Here is a 22,436-nt window from a genome sequence, read left to right as displayed (position 1 = left end):
GGACCTCAGACCATGGAATGTTGACAGCTTAGTGTCAGAGTGGGTCTCCTCACATTAGTTAAACCTTTCTGGTAACACCTCCACTGACACATTCAGATGTTTCTTTCCATGGTGATTCTAAATCAAGTAAAGTTGATAAAGGAAAAGTAAACATCACAAATTATGCATTGTTTATATAGGGTTACTGGAAGTTTCACTTTCTAGAAGATTGATCCAAAGCCTCTGTACTGTTGTATCACTCAAAGAGGGTTTTCTAAACTACTGCTGTGATTCAAGATTAGATCTGTAACTGGGCATGGTGATGTACACCTGTAATCCCAGCACTCCTGGAGGCTGGGGCAGCTTGGTCTACAAGAGTCCAGGACAGCCAAAGCTACACTGAGAAACCCTGCCTTGGACAAGTCCCCCCCGCCCCCCATAAAAAAGATTAGATTTGTGCTATAAGTATCAGAGAGATTAAAAAAAAAAAACCAGCATCAAAGAGGTTAAAAAAAAAAAAAAAAAAGGAAACATGTCCATATGACTCAGTTCAGAAATCCCAGGGAAAGGTAAGTGGAGATTGCTGAGCAGAATGCCTAGGGTAAGTATTCTGGGCATGGCTAAAATGCTCAGGAGTCTTTAGCATCATGAACTTGGTGAACCAAGAGGACATGCTAGTAGTTCTATAATACTAGATAGAGAGGTGGTGTGAAGGTCAAAAGAGCTGACATAGGACATACTTGGGTTGGAGCATTGTGACTCCTTGAATATTATGGAGTATGGGCTATAATCCCATCACTTTTCTAGAGTTTTTTCATCTGCCTTTCGTCTCCATCCTGAGATTGCCTGCCAGGTTCAGGTCCTTATTAACTCCTGCTTAATTTATTGTCATTGTCTCTATAGGGAGGTCCACATGACAGTGAGAAATGAGCATAGTGACAGCACTTATGACAGTCTGGACATAATTATATATGCTCCTAAATGAAATACTTATTAGATTTTACATGAGGTAGGTGTCATTGTACCATGTGATAGAAGAAACTGAGGCACAGAACTACAATTACTGGTCCAAAGCCCCAAAGCTTTTGAGTGACTCGGGGATCCAGGTAGGTCTGGTGTCTGAGTTAGAAGTCTTATAATTATCTCTCTCAGATGGATCAAGACTTGTATTCTGGAATTAGCTAGAGTCACTTCTTCAAACCTCCTAAGTCAGATGACCCTTGGAAGTTACTATGCATAGCTTCTGGTACATGATTGACCTAGTATTAGTTTTCTGTTTTTGTTTTGATTGTTATAGTACTGGGACTTGTACCTAGACTGTAATGCTTACTATCTACCACTGAGCTATAGTTCCAGCCCAACTGTTAGTTTTCACTTTTCTTATGTATTGCATGTAGCCCAGGTTAGCCTCAAACTCACTATACAGCCAATGATGTCAAACTTCTGCTTGTCCTTTACAAGCATTAAGTTTATGGGCGTGTATGGGTTTATGTGGTGCAGGGGGATTGAACCTAGGCTTTGTGCATTCGAGGTAAGCATTCTACTAACTGAATCACACCCCTAGCCCAAGTGTCAGCTTTTAATATTATTTTGGCAAAAAGCAGCACTTGTTACTTCAGCAACTCAAAAGCAAAATCTGGTAACTTAATGCAACAAACTTTATGTGGGAAATAGAAATATTCCCTTTCTTTCACAATCTGACCAGCTAGCTGGAAATTCAAGAATTTTTTTTTTTCACCTCTCTAACTAACGTAAAATTAACCTACTTTTCTTTCTTTTTCTTTCTCTTTTTTCTTTCTAATAAATCAAGGGTTGAAATAGGTGAAATGGGACAATAAGGTAGTGAACACTGTAGATTTTTGTTTGCATTCTTGGGCTGACTTTGTGATACCCATTTTGAGTGTCATCGATGCCAGCAAGTTGTCTAGCAGAGTACCGGAACTTATGCTTACATGGTTGAATAAAATCTAAAAGGTAATTCTGTTAATCATAGTACTATTGTTTGAAAAACCAGTGACAAATGGAATACTACTCAGCAATTTAAAAAAAAAAAAAGGAAATTATTTTTGCAGGCAAATGGATGGAGCTAGAAAAGATCATGCTGAGTGAGGTAACCCAGAAGCATGTTTCTAACATAGACTCTGTTGTGTGCTCTTTGATCTCTTCCCCCTGGTGGTGTGGCCTTGCCAGGCTACAGAGGAAGAGGATCCAGGCAGTTCTGATGAGACTTGATAGGGTAGGATCAGGTGGCAAGGGAGGCGGGACTTTCAGTGGACTAGGGGAGGGGAATGGGAGAAAAGAAAGAGGGAGGGTGGGGTTGGAAGAAGATGAGGGAGGGGGCTACAAATGGGATATAAAGTGAATAAATTGTAAAAAAAATTTTTTGATTAACAAAAAAATAAAGAAAGAAGAAAAGAGAAACAAGTGACAATGCTAGTTGACTTATATGGCCATGAAATGCATGTTAAAGCAGCATTATTCCAGAACTCCTGTGTGTGTCTGTAAGTGGAAGCCAGAGGGAAACATCAATTGTCTTCCTCCATCACTCTCCATCATGTCTTTTTTTAAGACAGTGTCTCTCACTGATCCTGGTACTTACCAAATCAGTCATCGTGACTGGATAGGGAGTTCCTGTCTCCATCCCTGCAGTGATGGGGTTAAATATACCATACTTTTTAAAAACATACCCATAACTTTTTTTTAAACATAAGTCTTCATGTACTTTACTGCAGCAAGCATTCTACTAACTGAGCTTTCTACCTAGTCCCAGACCTTTGTCATTTCCCTCTATTTTTTAAAGTCATTTTAAAGATTTATGTGTATGAGTGGTTTTCCTGCATGTACATCTATAGGATACATTTGCTCCTGGTAGCCACAGAGGTCAGAAGGCACCTGATTTCCTGCAGCTGGAGTTACAGATGATTGTGAGCCACCATGTGGATGCTGGGTACACACAGATCCTCTGTAAGAGTAGCCAGTGCTCTTAACTGCTGAGCCATCACCTCCATGCCTCTCTGACATTTTTTTTTATAAGCTTACCTTACAAACCAAATATGAACCTGACATACACATGCTGTATGTTAATCACTGTTAGGCTTATCTCCTACTTCTACTGATAATTTAGAAGCACACGAATAGAAATTTCTAGCAGAGATACAATATTAAATAAGGGATCCTCAGCTGAGGTGATATGAATGGTAAATACATTCACATCCACTCTGACATTCTGGGGTATCACAATAGTCTTTCTCCATGCCTTATATGGGTCTGGCTAGTCCACACTTCAGGTGAGGCTGAAAAATTTATGAATCAAATGTGGCTCAAAGAAAAATGACAGGAAGTTAAAAAGGGTATGTGAGTGAATGGGCATTTGTGAGGGTATTCTGTGGATGGATATGTTTGTGATTTTTAAGCAACATGTTCACATACTACACAGTGCTCTGCTGTCAGCACAGCCACTGAGCACACCAAGGAAAACAGAAGCATGTTGACTTTTAAGAGGTATTCTGGCAGACAGACTGTTACAACAGCAGCCTCGGAAGTTTGAGCTCTGAATGTTTTTTCAGATTTCAACTGGGTTGAGGCTGGGTCAAATGGGAAAATGCTTAACACCAGTAAAGAGACACCAGTCCAGCTTCTGTGCTCCTAGAAGCAGAAGTCCACTGGTAACCAGTGGACCCCTCCCTCCTTGGCTGGTCAAGTGCCATTGTTGTCCAGCTTGTGAAACACCAGAGTGACACATCATGATTCAGGACAACTTTGTATTTCCGGCTTGCAGTAGCAGTATGATCCCTAACCAGAATCTCTACCAAAACGAGAGGCAAGAAGAAAACTCAAACCTGCTCCAGCCAAACTTCCTGTGAAGTGGAGTTGGCCAAGTATGAACACTGGGGTTTAGGGTGTACTAAACCAGACAGCTAATCCTACAAGTATAGAATGTTACTGCCACCTACTGTCCGATCCCCATCAGTGCTGAGTGGGCACTTCAAAGCCGTTTAGTGAGTCATTCAAGAAGTGCTATTTTTCATTTTGATAAAAAAAAAAAAAAGCTGTATCTCAGCAGGACATTTCACTGTTATCTGTTCTTCCTAGAAATATGATGGTCCCTTTAGAAATTAAAGCCATATGTATCCCTTATTACAAACAAAAACAAAACCCATCCCATTATTGCTGATTGTAGGAATTTGTTATATATTATTTATATTCTTTCCCGTACTTGCCGTTTTTCAGATTCGAAGGGCAGAGCTTTATGGCTTCTTCAGATTGTAAATCACATTGCTGCAGGCAGAGGGAGCTACTAGCAGGAACAAATTGCCTTGGAGGTTGACAACATACATCAAAGCCCTGGAAAAGAATCCCCATGGAGAGACAGAACCCACTATCTAGGGATGGTATCTTATCCACTTCAGGCCACTACCTAAAGCGATGGAAAAGCTGTGGGCAGACCTTCCCTAATATAAGTACCAGTCATTTCCCTTGTAGCCAACATGGAGAGTGCCAGTTCGGTCATCTCAAATGAAGGAAATCCCAGAGGCCCTGAGACCTGACTCTTTGAAGAGGAGGAATACTTAAATAAGTGTGGTTCTCCAAAGATCTGCTAGGTGTTAAAGCTGGATAGGAGGGTTGTGGGTGGTGGCATGGAGGCTGTCAGGTGATGGAAAACAGGACAAAAGCATAAGCATTATGTCCAGACATCTTGAAGAAGAGCTCTAGGTTGACCCCATACTTCCTTATTGGCCCAGTGCTTAGGGGCAAGTGCTCAACTGCTCCATGTTATCTCATCCTAGACAAAAGTCCTGAATTGACAGGACTCACAGAACACACTTACATGTATGTTCTTACATGGAACAACCTTTCCTCTGGAACTGGTATATCACTCTGGCACTTGGTGCACAAGTGAAGCAAGCTCTGTGCTCCGGAGGCTGTTGGGAAGATGGGGGCTCTGGAAGCTACATGCAGTTGTTTCAGAGGTTCCAAGTGCCTTTGTCTTGAAGACTTGTTCTCTGAGTGGTGCTATACAACTTATTCTCCTGCAGCTGAGGCAGGTATTTTCACTCTAAGAGATGGTGGAAGACCCTAAACAACCAAGCAAGCCAGAGATTTTACTTTCCCAGGTGTACCCGTCAAGAAAGAACCTTACCAGCCTGTGATATATAGACCAGTGAGAACAAAGCCAAGTGGCCCCGGCCCTTGGTTGTGGCAGTGGGCCAAGTCAGAGGTACAGTGCACATTTCTAGTAAGAAAGCATTTTACTGGCAATTTGGAATTGTGTGTACTTTACATACAACAATACAATCTTTTGGTTCTTTTATATGAGATTCTAAGAAGTCATTTTCTTTTAAAGACAGACAAACCTCATGTTTTGTCAGAGATGCCTCTTTTCAGCATATAGAAAAGGGAGAGGGTTCTCTACTTGGAACATGAGTATCTGAGTACTAAGAAGAGAGGTTGTGGACATCTGGGAGAAAACCTTCCTACTGTCCTAAGATGCCACTGAAGCCCCCAATATGAAGACTTCACACTTTCAAGGTCATCAGAATATACCAGCAGAAAGAAAATGTAGTCATTAACACATGGTCATACTACAAAATGTAAGCATGGGTTCAGATAGCTAACGAGGCCCCCAAGCTGGTTGACTCAGCTGGGCAAGCAAAGTCCTCTAGTAAATTCTATTTTCTCAATGACGTTCCAGTCCTTATTAAGCTCAGGAGGGATGGGGTGGGAGTGAATAAGCTAATTCCCACTTCTCTACAACATTAAGAGAGCAGACATACTAGGGGTCTGGAGGTCTTCTTCCCTAGTACTATGGGCAGGAAGTGGCCTGATTCCCATTTCTCTAGCTAGTCAGGTACATGACCATAAAGACCAGTTTTCAGCATGAATATCAAGGTACCAAATTAAAAAGAGATGTAAAATAAACTAAGCCATATGGAGCCTAAGTGAGATCTGGATCATTGCAAACCTTTGTGTTATTTTATAAAAATGAAAATCCCACCTGTTGTATTTAACCAACAAAGACTCAGGAGCCAGATGTTGGGGTGAAAACCTGCTAGCTCAGACAGGTGGAGAGAGCACCCAGCTGACCTTCCTTCTCAGCTCAGGTCCAGATGGAAAAAACAAACAAACAAAACCCCAAAAGGCTCACTAGCTAAACTGACAACCCAGGAGGAAAAGACCAAAAAACCCAAGGCTGAGGCCTGCTAGTTCAAAGCCCAAAAAGTCAGGGAGCTGAGGAGCTGAAGCCTAGGCTAAAAGCTCTTTCTACTCCAAGCTGTCTTAAATACCCCTCAACTCAAAGTCCCTTCTACTCTTTAATCCCTATCAGCTGGTTTGTTGTTCTGCCTCTTAACCTAGGATTAACTTCATTAAATCCGGGGTAGAGAAAGCTCTCGAATTAAAGGCGAATGCTAGGGCAGAACCACACCATAATCATCAGTTTACAATAAACAGAAAGTTCTTGGATTAAAGTGTGTGATTAAGGTTCAACCAGACCAAACAAGAAACAGGGTTTTACAGTTCACAAATTTGGGTTTCACAATGTGATCAAATCCTGCAACACTTTTGAACAGTGTCGGACTGTGGCAATATATGTCACCTCAGATGTCAGGAAGCTTCAAATTTCTACCTAAAAGCCAGGTGATATGGGAAATCATAGGACTCAGGCTGAAATAGGAAGATGACTGTGAACTCATGCCCAGCCTGGGGTACATGGAAAACTCTGCATTTTTGTTTTTTCTTTTCTATCCATCCAACACATTGAAAGAAAAGTAATACCAGAGTAGACAAAGTCACAGATGAAATTTTTTAAGTGGACCAAAAGTATTTCTAGTGACTATCAGAGACAAGGAAGATCTTTTACAATTCAGCACGCCTACAAACTAAATAATTTAAGTCCAGCTATTCCTCCCTTCTTCTGTAGATATTAATAGTTGTTCCTTTAAATTATTTGAGAATAATTTAAGGGGGCCATCAGGATAAGAGGGGAGGCAAAAAGGGAATAATGGGGACTATGATCAAAGTATATTGTATACATGTATGAAAATGTCATGACACCCATTATTTTGTACAATCAATATTTGCTAATGAAATTACCTTAAATTTGCAGAATATAGTAAAATTAAAAAGTTGTATTTATTTATTGCAAAATTCCAAAGTCTGATTAAACAAAAATATTAATACCTTTACCTGTGACCATCTTATCATCAGGTTTAGAATAGAAGTTAGTAAGGGGAGATGTAAAAATCTAGTAAGTATGGATGAGCAGTAAAACTGTGGCCCACCAGTCAGAGCCATTCCAATAGTGACTACAAAGAACCAAATCTTACTCATGGAAACATGCATACACATAAAGAAAAGAGGTGTTCCTTTAGATGATGGGATGTAGGAGCCAGAGGTCTTTTACATCATAGAAAGAGAAAACAAACAGGTGCAATAGTCTACCTGTGGGATTTCTAGATATTTAAGTGACACTCACCTGATAAACACTGTGGTATGCCCAGAAGTCCAATGACAGTCACTGGGCACAGTGAAAGGATGTTAAACACCCAATGTTTAGAGGGTACACTGTAGTCTGCTCCCAATGGCCTCACTTCTTCTTTCCTATCTTTTCTTTAGCCTTTTTTTTTTTTTCTCTGCCCATCCTCCCTTCTTGTAGCTCTGTGAAGGCCTGGAAATGCACTATTTACCCCAAACATTATAGAAATCCAATTCCAAAAGGCAAGCCTTAACAAAGCAGGTATAATTTCTCAGGATGCTCTGAGGCTTCTGAGTTGGGACCAAGAGAGCCGGGACTGATCTAACCAGTTTTATTTTTCTGGGTAAAAACTTGGTTTCCAGGTTCACTTCAGAGGCAAGTCGCAGTGAAAACTGGCATTTACCAGATGCTGGGTATCATCAAACTGCTAAATGGGAGAGTGAAACATCTGAGCATGGCTGGGTGAGTAGCTGGTCAAGGCCTTTTTATGAATAGTGAAAGAGACATGAGGGAAGAAAGACAGGTCTGTAAGGACTAAAGAGAACAAAAAAGAAAGAGGATCTGACATTCAGTGCAGTGTGACTTAAGGAGAAAGACACATAAAAATTTCCTCCTGTTTTATCACCTGAACAGTGGTGTCTTTAAAGACAGCAATCTGCCAAGAAGGTCGTGAGATGACTTACAGTCACCATTCATTGATACCCCTGGAATATATGTTCTACTTCCACTAAACTGGGGTCAATTTCCAGAGTGTGGAGGAGGAATGGTAGCACAGTCATAAAAAGTGTTCATTTGGTCATTACAGCTGGTAAGAGCACTAACTCAAAGGAGAAAATGAAAGTATGAACTCAAAGTGCATGAAAAATATCTAAGGACTCTCCTACTTATTTCCTATAAAGCTGTGTACTTTGGTTCTTGCACATACCACAGCAATGTCAAGTTCACCATCGGCTCCACGGGCACTTTCTGTCTGGTTGTAGGAAGTGGGTATGCACTTCTTCCAAGAGGTTGGGCCACCCACTAGATGAGTCCTATAGCACCATTCCCAGTTCTCCTGGAAAATGAACTTGAAAACCCTCGATGACACATTATAGAACCTACAAGGGGGATACAAATCTTTGGGCTCATCAAAAGTACACAGTAACAGAACAGACTCACCTACTTGCAAAGCAAAGTGATGTTTTAAAATCATAACTATGTTCACAAAAGCCTGTTTGATGGAATGTGAGAAGAGGGCCAAAGCTTAGTAGCAGAACTTTTGTCTAGCCCACATGAGGCCCTGGGTTCAATCATAGAACCGCAGCAAAAGGAGGACTGGGGAATGATAGGTAGCATATGCAGCATGTAGTTCTCTGTCCTCTTTCAAACACATTCATTGAACACTATGGGGAAGTTTAATGCTGTGGCCTGCTCAGCCTATGGTGTGGGCCAACAACTGAGGAAGCAAATCTGTGGGTGGCTTTAAATCAAGTGGTCACCCAGAGCACTGACTGTGACACTGGCTTTTCATGACTCATTTGGAAATTCTTTTTTCAAAAAAAGGAAAAGATAACTTCTACGGTTCAAAGAGTTCCTATAAGACACAGTAATTAATGTGTTTGGGGAAATGAGAGAAAGGGTTGTTTTTAGCAACTTTGTATCTGTACAGGCCACTCATTCAAGAAAAAAAAAAATTCAATGTGGTAAGCATGACCATTCATTATAGACAATGGCTACACTTCCATTTCCAGTGGATCACTTTGGAAGGTTCAGACTAGGACATATATGTAAGTCCTTTTAAAATACCGTTTCTTTTTCTTCTTCGGCATATGGAACATACATACATATGTTTTATTATCCTAAATCCTAAACTTTAAAATAGGAAGTTGTTCACAATTAAAAAACCAATAGCATGCAAAGAAACACCATTCTAACAGACACAGATCTTTGATGAGTTTTTAATTGATTTATTTAAAACAAAGTTCCAGGGTAGACTGGGAAAATGTTCTAGGAGAGCATGGCACAGATGAACGTTAATTAATACTCACTAGCACCTCACAGGAGACAGAAAAACAAAGTAGGCAACACACCATAGAAGGAATACCACACACATGGAAAAGGCACCTGGCAGGAGAGGAGCCGCAGTGTCCCAGTTCCTCCAGCAGGGTCACTTTTGTGCAATCCATCAAGACAAACAATAGCATTAGTGTAGAACATAATAGGTTTCAATCTGAAGCCCAGGCTCCAATGCAAGCAGCCAGCCTTCTTCAAACTTAGGCTGCTGGTCACCTGTCAAGTGGCTGGGGACTGAGTATGCTAAGCAGGGACACAAAAGCTCCCCCAACCCTTTGTTTCTCTAGAAGGAACCCTCCCCCGATTTCAGCAATGGATTCTGGAAGCTTTTAAGCATTCTAACTTGAAATCACAAAGTAAAAGTAGACTGACTGAACTTAAACAACCCATCAAATGGAAAGGCAGACTCATAGAAATAAAACCAGACCAGTTCATCAACCAGTTGGTTAAGTTAACATCTGAATGAAGACATTTATACAACGTCTACAAGACACATCAGCACAGAGCCATTACTGGCAAGCCAGGTATCCTGTTCTTCCAGCATACTGTATTGCTACCAGAAACCACAGGCCATGTGCTGAAGTTAGGAGACACCTCCAGTTGGCAAAAGACCCAAGCCATGGTCAGTCTAACGTGTGTCCAGGTCTATGGGAGACAAAACTTACACTCTCAAATCATGATCCCCAAGGCTCCCTTTGTTCCTTCTGTACATTTTGATCTCCATACAGGAAGGTCCAAAAGTGTTCTGTTTCCCTCTCAGGTCTAGGCACTCTCTGGAACATCTGAGATTAACCAGGCTCCTTCATTTCTTTCCAACTCCGTTGGTGACTTTGGACTTGGAATACCGGTTCCTTCTTCTGGAAGAATGGCTTTCATTGTTGCTTGAATGCTTGGGTGGGCTGTCTTCAGAACCTGCCAAAAGGAAGCCAACACACCATCACCAGGGGCCTCTATTTTGGGGGGCTGACTTTTGGGATTTGTGGTTCTCCCTTTCTGGCCTGCCCTGGCCTCTCAGCTAAGAAGCCAGCTCTTACCTGACACTTGCTCTCCCTCTAGTGGCCTTGTTAATAATTTAAGGTCAGGTGACTGACAGTCTGGCTGTGCTCCTCCTTTGTACAAGGAGGAATTCTTACTCTGGCAATATGTGAGATAGACTGGACACAGCACAGTCATGAAGACCAGAAATGAGTACAAATGAAAGCCTAAACAAGGGATAATTAAAAGTTCAACCACATCAGTATCAATCTCATGTTTACAACTACAGTACAGATTGCCTAAGTTTGTATATACTGAACTGTTAAACAGGCTCTGTAAGTACTCAGTTGGAAAAGATTCTTGACTTCATAAAATTAAAAGTATTAGAAGAGAGATCAACATCTTTACAAGCAAGGCACCTGGTTCTCTGAGTGATAGCCCTGAGGTGATATTGTAACACTGGGCTGACTCTTTCTTCTGATAAAGCCTGTGGCCAGTTCCTAGGGGAGTGGTTAAGCCTAAACCTTCTATTTCCCAGAGTTGTGTTAAGTTCCAGGTAAAATATTTACCAGACAGCCTCTTACCCCCATTCCCTACTGGCCCTTACTCCAGTATTCTTTCTAAGTATCAATTGTTACAGCCCAAAATATTTTTTTTTTTTTTTATCATTTTGCATAAGTATCTCTTCCCCTCCTCAATTCTTTCTATTGGAGAACCAGAAGTGCACAGGGCGGATATGTAGCTGGATGGGCCCAGGTAAGGTCAGTCTGGTGAACCCTTTGCCCACATATGTCAACATCCTACAGGGTGGCGGGGAACCATGCAAAGTTCACAGCACCAGCTCCCTGGGGTCATCTGGAAGCATGGTTTATAAAGGAACTTTCAGGCCTTCCTTAACCACAGGTCACAGTGAACTTAGTCTCTCAGACTCAGTTTGCTCCTCTCAGCCATGCTTCTCAGTTTTCACAAGAATTTAAAATTACTTGCCTGTGGATCAGTATCTATACAGCTAAAATTTTCAAAGAACCCGTGGCCCTAGATTAATACAAAATGCTTCCTAGAGAGGCCAGCTAAGGGCCTCTGGAATAAAATTCATCAGATTCAGTGTCTTTTAAAAGGCTTTCCCTCAGGGTGCACAGCTCTCTCTAAACATTTTACTCACTATGAAAGCCAAGAGGCAAGAGGGAGAGTGCTCCCATCATGGGGCTTGAGGCAGTGTGGACCTACTTACCTTCCTGCCTTAGGAGAGCAGAGCCCAGTACGGAGTCTCATCTCATAAAGCACACTTTTGGCTAGATTCTGTGAAAACTGTGTTTCTTAGGGAGTGACAGGTGAGATTTGATGAGTAGGTCTGAGACCCTTCACTGATGCTCAGAAGATGAGTACTTGACCCCAAATCTCCACAGTAGGCCTGTGTGTGCAGAGGACTCAATAACGTTTAAACAACAAGACAGCTGTTACCTTTTGAGCCTTTCCCATGATGCCAGGAGATCTCTGGGCTGTAAATGCCATCTTCACACTCTGAATAGGTCTAGAGAGAGACACAGGTTTGGTGGGTAAACTTTAAGTCAGTCCTGAGAGGAATGGCAGGATGAAAAAAAAAGGTAACCCAGACTGAGTGTGATATAGCTATACTCTGTAGTTCTTAGCTAGAAAACCTACAGTCTTCTGCCAGAATCACACAGAATCAACCTTCTAGAAAGCATTAGCTCTAAGGCTGGAAGATAGCATGGGCAAGGCCCTGCATTTGATCTTAGTAACATATACATGCACAGACATCCAAGCTCAAAGTTATGAACAAAGGATGAAGGCTTTATCTTTATTTGAACAAAGGCAAGGCTGGAAAGATAGCTCAGTCAGCAAAGTGCTTTCTGTGAAAGCCTGATACCTAAGTTCAATCCTAAGAACAGAAATCAAAAAGCCTGGCACAGTGGCTAATGCTAATCAGTTAAAAAAAAAAAAAAGTGCACAAAGGAAGGATACCAGACATTAGCCTCTGGCCTCCACATAAAAGCTCTCCGCACCCCACATATAAAACACATGCACACATACGACAGTTTGGACTGCGCTAGTGTTGAAACCTACTCACACCATTCTCTACTTTAACCGTGAGGATCAGGCAGTGTAGGTGGGGTGCCTGTACATAAAAAGGACTGAGAAGGCAAAATGGCCAAAATATAAGACAACCCTCAAGAAAGGTTTCAGTGGTTTCCAAGTTCTGTATTGTTTTAATTAATTTAAATAATCTTATTTTAGGGGCTGGAGAGATGGCTCAGTGGTGAAGAGCACTGTCTGCTCTTCCAAATAGACCTGGGTTCAATTCCCAGCACCCACATAGCAGCTCACAACTGTCTATAACTCCAGTTCCAAGGGATCTGACACCTTCACACTGATACATACAAAATAAAATAAAAATAAATTATTTTAAAAATCTTATTTTAAAAAATAACTAAAATTTAAACCTCTTGCAAAAAGAGGATAAAAATATTAAGAAAGCCAGCCATAAGCAGGCCTACCTGTGTGTAACAGGGGCTTATTCTGACATGTTAAATTCTACATGGCAGGACTAACATTGCTCCCTAAGGCTGCTATGCTATTTCTTTCCTTCTGTGTGTTTGGGTTCCCTGCTGGGTCTTTCAAATAAGGGCCACCTCTGCTTTCTCCTCTACCTTTTCCCGGTGACCACAGTGCTCTGCATACCAAACCATGCCGTACAGACACAGGAATGTGGTGAAGGCCTGGAAGACAAAAAGACACAAAGCCCTTTAGTAAATGACAGTACATACACACAGTCCACTTCCCAGGAACTGGGTTTCTGTGAGAATCTGGAAGACAGTTCAGCACCTTTCTCCCTTCCTTCTCCAGGGCAAGGGTTCAAAACAATTGGATGTGGCAGCATGGAATTATGGTACAACCAGGCATATAGCTCTACCCTGCATCCATCTCTAAAGAATACAGAGACTCAGCTAAAGGAAGAGAACTTCCGGACAGAAAATTCTCATCCAGCCACTTCATAACAATGCCTGGGAGTAGCCACTTCATAACAATGCCTGGGAGTACATCACCGTGGACTGAGTAAGAGGTACAAGGCTGCCCTTACTGGCCCCAGCTTTTTGGTGCTAATTGCCCCAACCTTGACCCTTACTGCTGCTGCTTTTGTAGGCAGGAAAAAAAAGAGATTGAAAATACTTTGTAAGAACCTGAGGGAGATGAGAACCAAGTCAGTAGTTACCCAGAGGCCAGGCATCTCTTACCTCAGACTTGACTGTTCATCAAGCATGTAGCATACCTTAAATGAGATTCTAGTAAAAGGACAAAAGTATAGATCTCTGCATCCAGAAGTTTTTTTATCCTCAGGGTCAACAGACTGGCTCAGAAATATTTTGAGGAAAAAAAAAGTACTGGCACTGAATATAACGATTTTAAAATTCTCACCATCACTCCCTAAAAACAAGTTACACAGTATTTGTTTTTTATCTACATATGATTTAAATGCTATGGGAGCAAATGCATATACTGTGCAAGTACACTGCCAATGTAGACTTGATGGCTAATGGATGGCTAGGGGATGATGGATCCTATCTTTTATGAAAATTGAGAATCCAAATTTTAAAATGTATCAAAAAAAAAAAAATAAAAACAAGCTTAGGGCAAGTCTCTGGTTTCCCAGACTGAGTAGGAAAGGAGAGAAGGAACAAGAGGATCAGGAGAAAAGCATGTACGAGAAGGGCAAGAAGGTCCTGAAAGAGGAATCTTAACATTCCAGATGTAAGTGGAGTAAACCAAAGCAGCCAAACAAAAACAGCCCACACTCTAGAATACCTGACCACACCATCCGTCATACCTAGTCTGTCTCACACCATTGTCTGTGGATACTTATCATTACCTATCACCTCATCCTAACCATAGGGACAACTATGAAATAATGGTGGGACCTTTTCTTCCTGTGAGAATAATTTTAGTTCTTTCTGAGAATCATAGCTTTAGATCTAAAAGGTCACTTCAGAGATTCATCTTTCCCCCCACCCCTTGGTTTTTCAAGACAGGGTTTTCCTGGCTGTCTTGAATTCACTTTGTAGAACTCACAGAGATCCATCTGCTTCTGCCTCCTGAGTGCTGGGATTAAAGGTCTACACCACCACACCCAGCTACCCACCTACATTTCAGAGATTCTTAAGTCACTTCCAACATTAACAGAAGGGAAGGAAAGCTCAGAGAGTCGAATGCCTTCCAGGGACACAGGTGGCATAGAGAAAAACTGGAAGCAAAACATAGGCTTCTTGTTAGGTTGGGTCCTAGATTTAAAGATGTTATTGATCTAATCAGATACTGAGTTTATATCTTTACATCTGTCCATTTCCATCCCTCCATAGTGCTCCTCTATTCACTGAGAAAAAAAAAAAAAGGCATCACAGGAACAGCAGACTCCTGCCATACCCACTCTGTACAGATGCAATCTGGTAGGTGAAGCACAGGCAAGTGAGAGTAGCAGAATTGTGATGGCCCATCCCTACGGCCTGTACCCTAAGCTCCGCCAGTTCCTTCACGTCAGAAACATTTGTTAAGTGTCTCTAAAGTGAATGTCCTCCTAAAACTTCAAAAAAGGGACCCTCAGTACTCCAGATGGTGCCCACTTTTACCCAGGTGATTGTGATAGAGAAATGGTGACAAAAAACATGAAACCTAATCCATATGCCAACAAGCAGATCTCAATATGATGGAGTTTTAAAGAGAAGTTCACATTCTCTTACATCAAAAAACTATGCAATGAGTGAATAATATATTAGTTACAAAATGTAAATGACTTCTAACCTCCAGCATATTCTAATACTTCTCCAAATTTTCTCACATATATTAACATTAAATTTGCCATTTGTCATGGAAGGGAAAGAATAGCAAAAGCAGAAATGTACTCTATGTGAGCCTCTGTATGTGCTAGGGTTTTTACCTCTTTCCCAAAGCAATGGCTGTCAAATGAGTCTGAGAAGAGGAAGGTAATGCTTCCATTGGCCTGCCATTGTTGATTCTGACCATCAGAGGGCAGGTGTGTAAGTGGTTCCTTTCCTGACAGCTTGTGCTTTCAGGTTGCAGCTGGGGCTCCCTCCAACAGGAAACAGCAGGTAGAGCTGGCTTTGCATAGGGACCAGGCAAACACAGGCAGGTGGCAAAGGAAAGGTGCTTATCATCATGACCACCACACAAAGGGCCTGCTGTGGTTCTCAAATCTACTATTTTACCTCGGTACAAGAGGACCATTTTCTACTCAGTTCAGGGGACAAAAGCTTGTAATTTATGGGTTTGCAATCATACCTGTGGAAATATAGGCAAGTACATACTTAAAATATCAACGTCTGGATTTAAAATAGCAATTTCACAAATTTTGTTTAAAGAGGGATGAGGGAAGGAGAACAGAGAACTCTGTTGGATGAAAGCCAGGCAGTCTGTACCCACGGGTGTGGCAGCAGTTGAGTGTGCACAATCCAGTGTGGCTTTCATAGTAAGGTAATGCACATTAAAATGTATGATGATTATTTGACAGCTTTATTAGCCAGCACATGAGATGCTTGCTTCCACATTAATCTTAAGTTGTGTGTGGTGCCTTGCCAATCAAAGGGAATAATTAGGGTCTTTATTTCTCTGACTACTATGGTGTAACTTACTGCTCTCTTATTACAGAGATCATCTCACTTCTGACAAGGGGATCAATCTTGTTCTTTAATAAAGGCCGTGCTATGAAGTGTTGGAATCCTGTTTCCATTCTTTTTGGTTGTGAAATATGCAAGGCAGTGGGGTCTTGCTATGGTTTGGGTCTTGAATGTCCATAGAGGTCCATTTTAACCTTGGTTCACAGCTTGTTGCAACTGGGAGGTGGTAGGAACCTCCACACAGCAGAGCCCAGTAGAAGGTGTTAGGTCACCAGAGACGACCCATAAAGGTACTAATGAGTTTCTCCTTCCCATGTCTTAAAATTCCATCACACAGAGATCTGCTGGCTTGCATATGCATTGGGTTTCATGTTCTCTTGTTACCATGCCTCTATTGTAACCTCCTTGGTAAAGAAGGGGGCAGCAACTGGAGCATTGAGACTCCTTTCTTTGGGGATCTTAGCAGGGCACAGACTTCAGAGATACTCAGCAAATGTTGAGGACATAGAGGAACAGGCCAGAATACATTCTTTCACATCTGGCTTCAGGCAAGCATGCTTTGTTCTTAATGTGCTAACACCATGGAGTTGCATGATTGCAGACTAAAGCCTCCAAAACTCTGAGCCAAAGTAAACATTTCTTTTGAACTGACCTCAGATATTTGTCACAGTAATGGAAGCCAATGCATATCCAAACTACCAGATCTCTACATGATGCAGTTGTAAAGGTCAAGCTGAGTTCTCTCTATGTCTGTCATGCGTGATCATGTCAATCAGGGACTCTGCCTGTCTTCAGAGTCTCACTGTCATCTTATGGCTGCCATAAGATGCTATACTTGACCTATTAAATCCAGTTGCTCCATGGAATCCCATCCTTGGCTAGCATCTCAACTCCCTCTGGAATGTCTTCTAACTCTTCCTAAAATTTCCTGGCATGTCCTAGTTCCACATAGGGACAGGTTGGGTCAGATCACTCCTGAACAAGCCATATTAAATGATAGTGAGCAGCTGAGAATTCCAGTGAGGCAAGCAATGAGACAGGATGCCTTCATCTGTAAATTCAACCTCAACTCAGAACTGTTTACCTCTTCTTGTCACGGGATGCTCTCATGTGCCCTGGCCTGTTGTTAGCACAATCTAGAAACCCTGGAGAAACCCTGGAATTGCCTTCAAGTCCCTTCTGGGTAATTACAGAGCAACAGTGTCCTATGCAGTTATCTCCTGAACAACTAACAAACCTAACTAGCCCTTTCCTTGTACTCCAATGCCTCTGCTTTGCTTGTCAACTAGGACCCAGCAACATACTCTAATTTAACATTTTCCTTCCAGATCCCATCCTGCACAGTGTTTCTCTGTGACAAAAATCAGACAACACTGTTTTATCACTTACAGATCCTAGAAGAAGCAACTACAAATATGCATTGCCCTTCCTACGTAGGCAACTCCTATCCACTTCAGTGCTCTCTCTTTGCTCTCACTCCCCAAAACAGGCTACCATCACCCTAAGGCACTGGGCACGCTTCATAGTCCCATGTTTATACAATCCTTTGCCTGGATAGTCTTTGCCTCTCCAACTCGTTCTTCACATACTTGCTAAGACTCCTTTTATGTACTTATGACATTGGGACAAAAAAGATGATTAAACTTCTTTGTACTCACAAAGTATAATGTTGTGGAGGAAGACATAAACAAAGTCCATTCTATTACATGGGGTCAGTTTTAGAAATGGCAGATATGATATGATGGCTGGCTGGCCCATGATGCACTTATGCACTGTGGTAAGAAGTATATTCTACCACAACTGGGGGCACCGTGGCTTATCCTCTCAGTGGCCCCATGGCTATCCTATAGCAGGTAAGGTGAGAAGACATGCAGACAGGTCATATTCCAGTTCAAATCTGAAGTGACCATGCCAGAGAACAACGCAAGAAGATCAGACTTAACCTTTTCCTCCCCCACCTACTCTTTCTTCTAATCATTTCAGAATAGAAAAATAAATGAATTCTGTACTTTAACTAATTAATTATTAATTCCCTGTTACTGCTCAAGATAAGGGAAGGCAGAGCAAGACACAAGGTGTTCTGGTACAGGCAGGATTTCTAACCTACAACCCTAAAAATAGACATTGTGAAAGTAACAAAAACAAAAAACACCTTAGACAAAGTTAAAAAAAAATGTGTGTTTAATTATAAGACAGGATTAAGCTGGTAAGACAATAAGAGAATCTACAGGACAGAAGATTTCTCCCTCAAAGTGCAAAGGAAGGTGGACTAGGGACAAAAGGAAATGCTATAGAGCAAAAGAGACTTGATAGGCAAGGCAGCCACTTGGGATGAGTGAACAGAAATTTTAAAAATATGAAGTCTAAGGTCAGGAAAGACAGGATAAAATACTGTCTTCTTAATATGATAAGACCACTGCACTCATGAACTCAAAACATCTATGGTTTCTGTAGAAAACCTGAATACAATTAAGCTAGTCAAAATTCAAACATTTCAGTTCAAAAAGTGAGTAAAGAACATAAATAAAAGGATGGTGCTCTGGGCTGATGCCACTCTGGGCTTTTTTCTGCAGAGTGGATACCTCTCTGGGGTATAAGTGTGGCCTACAGGGCAGAAGATCTGAGGTCTGATTGCCTCTAAAATCAGATGTGATGCCAGTTTGTCTATACCCATGGATAGTGATATGTAATACTATAAAAGCCACAGTGATAGGATGCAGGAGAGGGCATGCAAACTGTCCTTGTTGTTTCCTCAAAGTCCTCAAAATTTCAACTCATATAAACACATTCCCAGAAGCAAATAAACACATACATGGTACATCTGGTGAGGGCATATCTGGAATGGCTAAGGTGACCCATTTTAGATGCTATATGACTGTGTCTTAGTATTAAACTTTTAGACTATCGTCCAATCTTAAGTTATTTTAAAAATGTCTATGAACATCTAAGGAAAACTTGGTGTACACGAGAACTTTAATTTTTGTATTTCTATTTCCTTAAAGACAGCTAGGGAGTCCAGGTAACACTTTGGGGTGTGAGAGTAACGACTTACCACACAAAGAAGCCAAAGTACAACGTAGAGTATTTGGGTCTTAGAGAAGAGATCTTGTCCAAATTTTATGCAAACAATAGCTTCCAGGAAGCCAATGACCCTAAGCAGACAAAGAGCAAGAAGTTCAATGTTAGTTCACCTTATTAGAGCATGCCCATTGTTAGAAACACACAACAGCTGAGACACAAATGGTCAAGATTTCTGCTCCAGACAGTGGTAGCAGGCACTTTACAAAAATTGTTCCTCCCCACTGCACTTGCACTGGAAATATTTTTTTCCCTCTTCTTTTCTTGACTCCTTCCTTTTGCAGTACTTAGAAACACCTAGCATCACCTGTGAATTGACCCTTGTGCCGACTTAAGAAAACCCTTTGAAGCACAGATAGCCCACTTTCTTTGAGAGGTAGTTCAGTTTTCTGGTGAGAGTCCACTTGCTACAGGGCTGGGTACTGCCTTCCTTCCCCTTCTGCTGCTGTTTTCACATAGGCCTTCGCATACACAGAGCCCTCTCATGGAGTCTGTCAATACTTGAAGGCATTACCCACATTCTCTCTCAGTCTTTCAAGAGTCTCTGGATTAAATATCTCTATAATATAAGCCCTGTATCATCCCTTTAATTTAAGCAATTTTGCTAAGAACAACAATAAAAATATTAACAACACATCCAAATATTCCATGATTACTTTAGTTTAAACATTAAAGAAAAGTACTAGGCCTTTATTAAGGCTCAGAGATTGGAGGTAAGAATCAGTGAGGTGAGGGTTATATAGAACACACATGGACAGTTCTGATTGTTCACTCAGATTTGAATTCTTTTTCAACAAAGCACGATGTTAACAATATACATGTAAAATATCCCCCTCAACAAGCTTGTGGTTATATACTAATACTTAATCTCCAGCTGGCAGTGCTGTTTTAGGAGACTATGGAATCTTTAGGAGATGGGGCCTCAATGGAAGAAGCAGATCTCTGGGAGACAAGCCTTGAGGTTTATGGCTAGCTCCACTTTATATCCACTTTTTGCTTCTTGGTCCACATGTGAGCTCTTGTGACCAGACCCTTAACACATCTGTTACCCACCTTCCCCACTGTGATAGATTGCACCCTCAATGTATGAGACAGAAGAAATCCTTCTCCTTTAAGTTGCTTTGTCAGTCTCTTGGTTACAATAATGAGAAAAGTACTAACACACACAGCTAATTCTGGCAACAAACCATTTTGAATAGACACACACACCTACACCATTTAAACAGAAGCTTCATAAAATAATTGCAGCCCTCATTAAATAAAAATTGCAGGAGGCCATTATTTTCAACTAAGCTCTTGCCTCAGGTCCCAATAGAGCAGGCTAAAAGTCAGCATGGAGTCACTCATGTTGAAGTTCCATGTCATCAAATAGAAACCAAGGTAATTATATGAATTAAGAAACAGGAAACGGAGATTAAAAAAATGCAAAATATGCCAAATAGGCCAATTTTATAAGCCTGAGGAAGTTCTCTCTACCTAACCCTATTAAAAAAGTTAAGTTGCCTAGTCTCAACAGTAAATGAGTCTGTTTCCTTATCTTTATATTAAAGAAGCATAATGCTGAGATAACTTACCTTTCTATTCTTTGTTTCTGCTTTCTCCTCACCCTTTAATTTTAATTAAAATGAACCTATAACCCTCAGTTTATTGGAATACTTATCCTACTTTACAGAATAACTCTTCCCCAAATCTAAAAAATAAGAGCAAGTTATGATTTTTTGCTAAATTGTAATTTGTCCCTTAACATCTACTTTGATCATTTTCCATTTTGCTTCATTTTTACTTTATTTTATATACATAGGTGTTTTGCCTACATGTATGTCTGTGTCTGTGGAAACCAGAAGAGGGCCTCGTATCTCTTGAGACTGGAGTTACAGCTGGTCATGGGTTGCTTATGTATAGACAAGAATCAAACCCAGGTCCTCTGAAGACCAGTCAATAGTCTTAAATGCTTAGCTATCTCTCTAGCCCTCTATTTTGCTTTTAAATGGTGATCAAAATCTATGCAATGCACTTTATAAAGAATTGCAGGTTCTTTTAAACGCTAGCATCTCCAGGACATAAGAAGCCTCAGTTATACCATTATCTGTGCACATGGATACATTTCAGTAAGAAAACAACAGCTTGAGTCCAGATTCCTGCCTGACTTCATTTTAAAGGCAGGAGCAATTATACAGCATTGTTTAAAAGTTTCTTTTTAGCGTAAGAGCTGAGTTGCTGTTTTTAAGTCTGTTTACTGGAGGCTAACCTGCTCCAATCCATGACCTTTACTTGTTTTTGAGAGCACTCTGATTCTTCCTAACTCTCCCCAATCACCCTCTCTAACCACAGAGCAACCACATAGGGTTTGTTGAGATTTTTCTTATTGCTCCATTGTCTCTTTTCTGTAAACCTGTTTTGCAACAACTACTTGTGATTTTATTCCTTAAACTTCCAAGATTTGCATCTCTCCTCTGCAGCACAGTAGAGCTCTGGCCCTGATGGTGAAGGCATAGTTGAGCTGGCTAGAGGACATGAGAGCAGGACAGCTGACCCTGTAACTTGCTAGCTGTGGCACTGGCGAGCTAGCTGGCACAGTCCTGAAGAGCTCACCTTGTTGGTGTGGACACAGGAAAGCTGACAAGCTAACCAACTAACTCAGTTGCTTCCTAGGCTTAGATCCAGGGCTTTGAGTAGGACCCACCCCAAAGTCTACCCTACCTATGGTCTGCTGGAGCAAGTGTAAGGGCCAGTCATGCAGATGCAAACCTGCAGAATTTCTGGGAGGAGTCCCTGAAAGAACTGAGTATAGGTGGTGTAGCAGAAGCCAGAGGCCTCAAAACAGACCATGTCTCATTGCAATGAACATATGTAAGTAGAGATGTATGGAAAAAAAGGGGATGACACACTACAGACTCCACAAAGATTTTTTTTTTTAATTCTATCTTATTTTTATTTTGGTGAGGAGGTTGCAAGGGTGGAGGGTAGATATGAAGGAATAGGGAGATGAGTGGGATTGGGGTGCAAAATGTGAAATTCAAAAAGAATCAATAAAAAGTTAAAAAGAAATGGACTCAAGGCTGCTCTCTTTAATCCTGCTTAGGAGGCAGTTGCTGGCTTGCTCTTGGATGTACCCCAGTAAAAATCAAGCTTGCTTCAAATTTGGCTTAAAACTATGATAGTGGTCTTGTTCTTGCCTGGTGGGATTAACATTTTCTGGAGGTCTTCAGAACTCCTACTGAAATTCTTTTTTA

The 22,436-nt window shown here is 41.2% G+C and overlaps 1 protein-coding gene across 3 annotated transcripts in view; it reads right to left on the bottom strand.

The window, feature by feature from the left end:
• Positions 1–9,374: 9,374 nt before the first annotated feature.
• Ptdss1 (phosphatidylserine synthase 1) overlaps positions 9,375–22,436 on the bottom strand; it is a 64,500-nt gene continuing 51,438 nt past the window's right edge. For all 3 annotated transcript variants that reach the window (XM_055619983.1, XM_055620000.1, XM_055619991.1), the window contains 4 exons: positions 19,178–19,277; positions 13,150–13,218; positions 11,942–12,011; positions 9,375–10,417 (listed from right to left, as the gene is read on the bottom strand). In XM_055619983.1, coding sequence (XP_055475958.1) covers positions 10,308–10,417; positions 11,942–12,011; positions 13,150–13,218; positions 19,178–19,277 — 349 coding nt within the window. In that variant the 3' untranslated portion in view covers positions 9,375–10,307. The remainder of the gene's footprint in view (positions 10,418–11,941; positions 12,012–13,149; positions 13,219–19,177; positions 19,278–22,436) is intronic.

The sequence above is a fragment of the Psammomys obesus genome, unplaced genomic scaffold (assembly GCF_907164565.1).
Source record: "Psammomys obesus unplaced genomic scaffold, mPsaObe1.curated_primary_1811, whole genome shotgun sequence".
Classification (NCBI taxonomy): domain Eukaryota; kingdom Metazoa; phylum Chordata; class Mammalia; order Rodentia; family Muridae; genus Psammomys; species Psammomys obesus.
The sequence above is the reverse complement of the archived record's forward strand: the minus strand, read 5'-3'. Positions and strand labels throughout refer to the sequence as shown.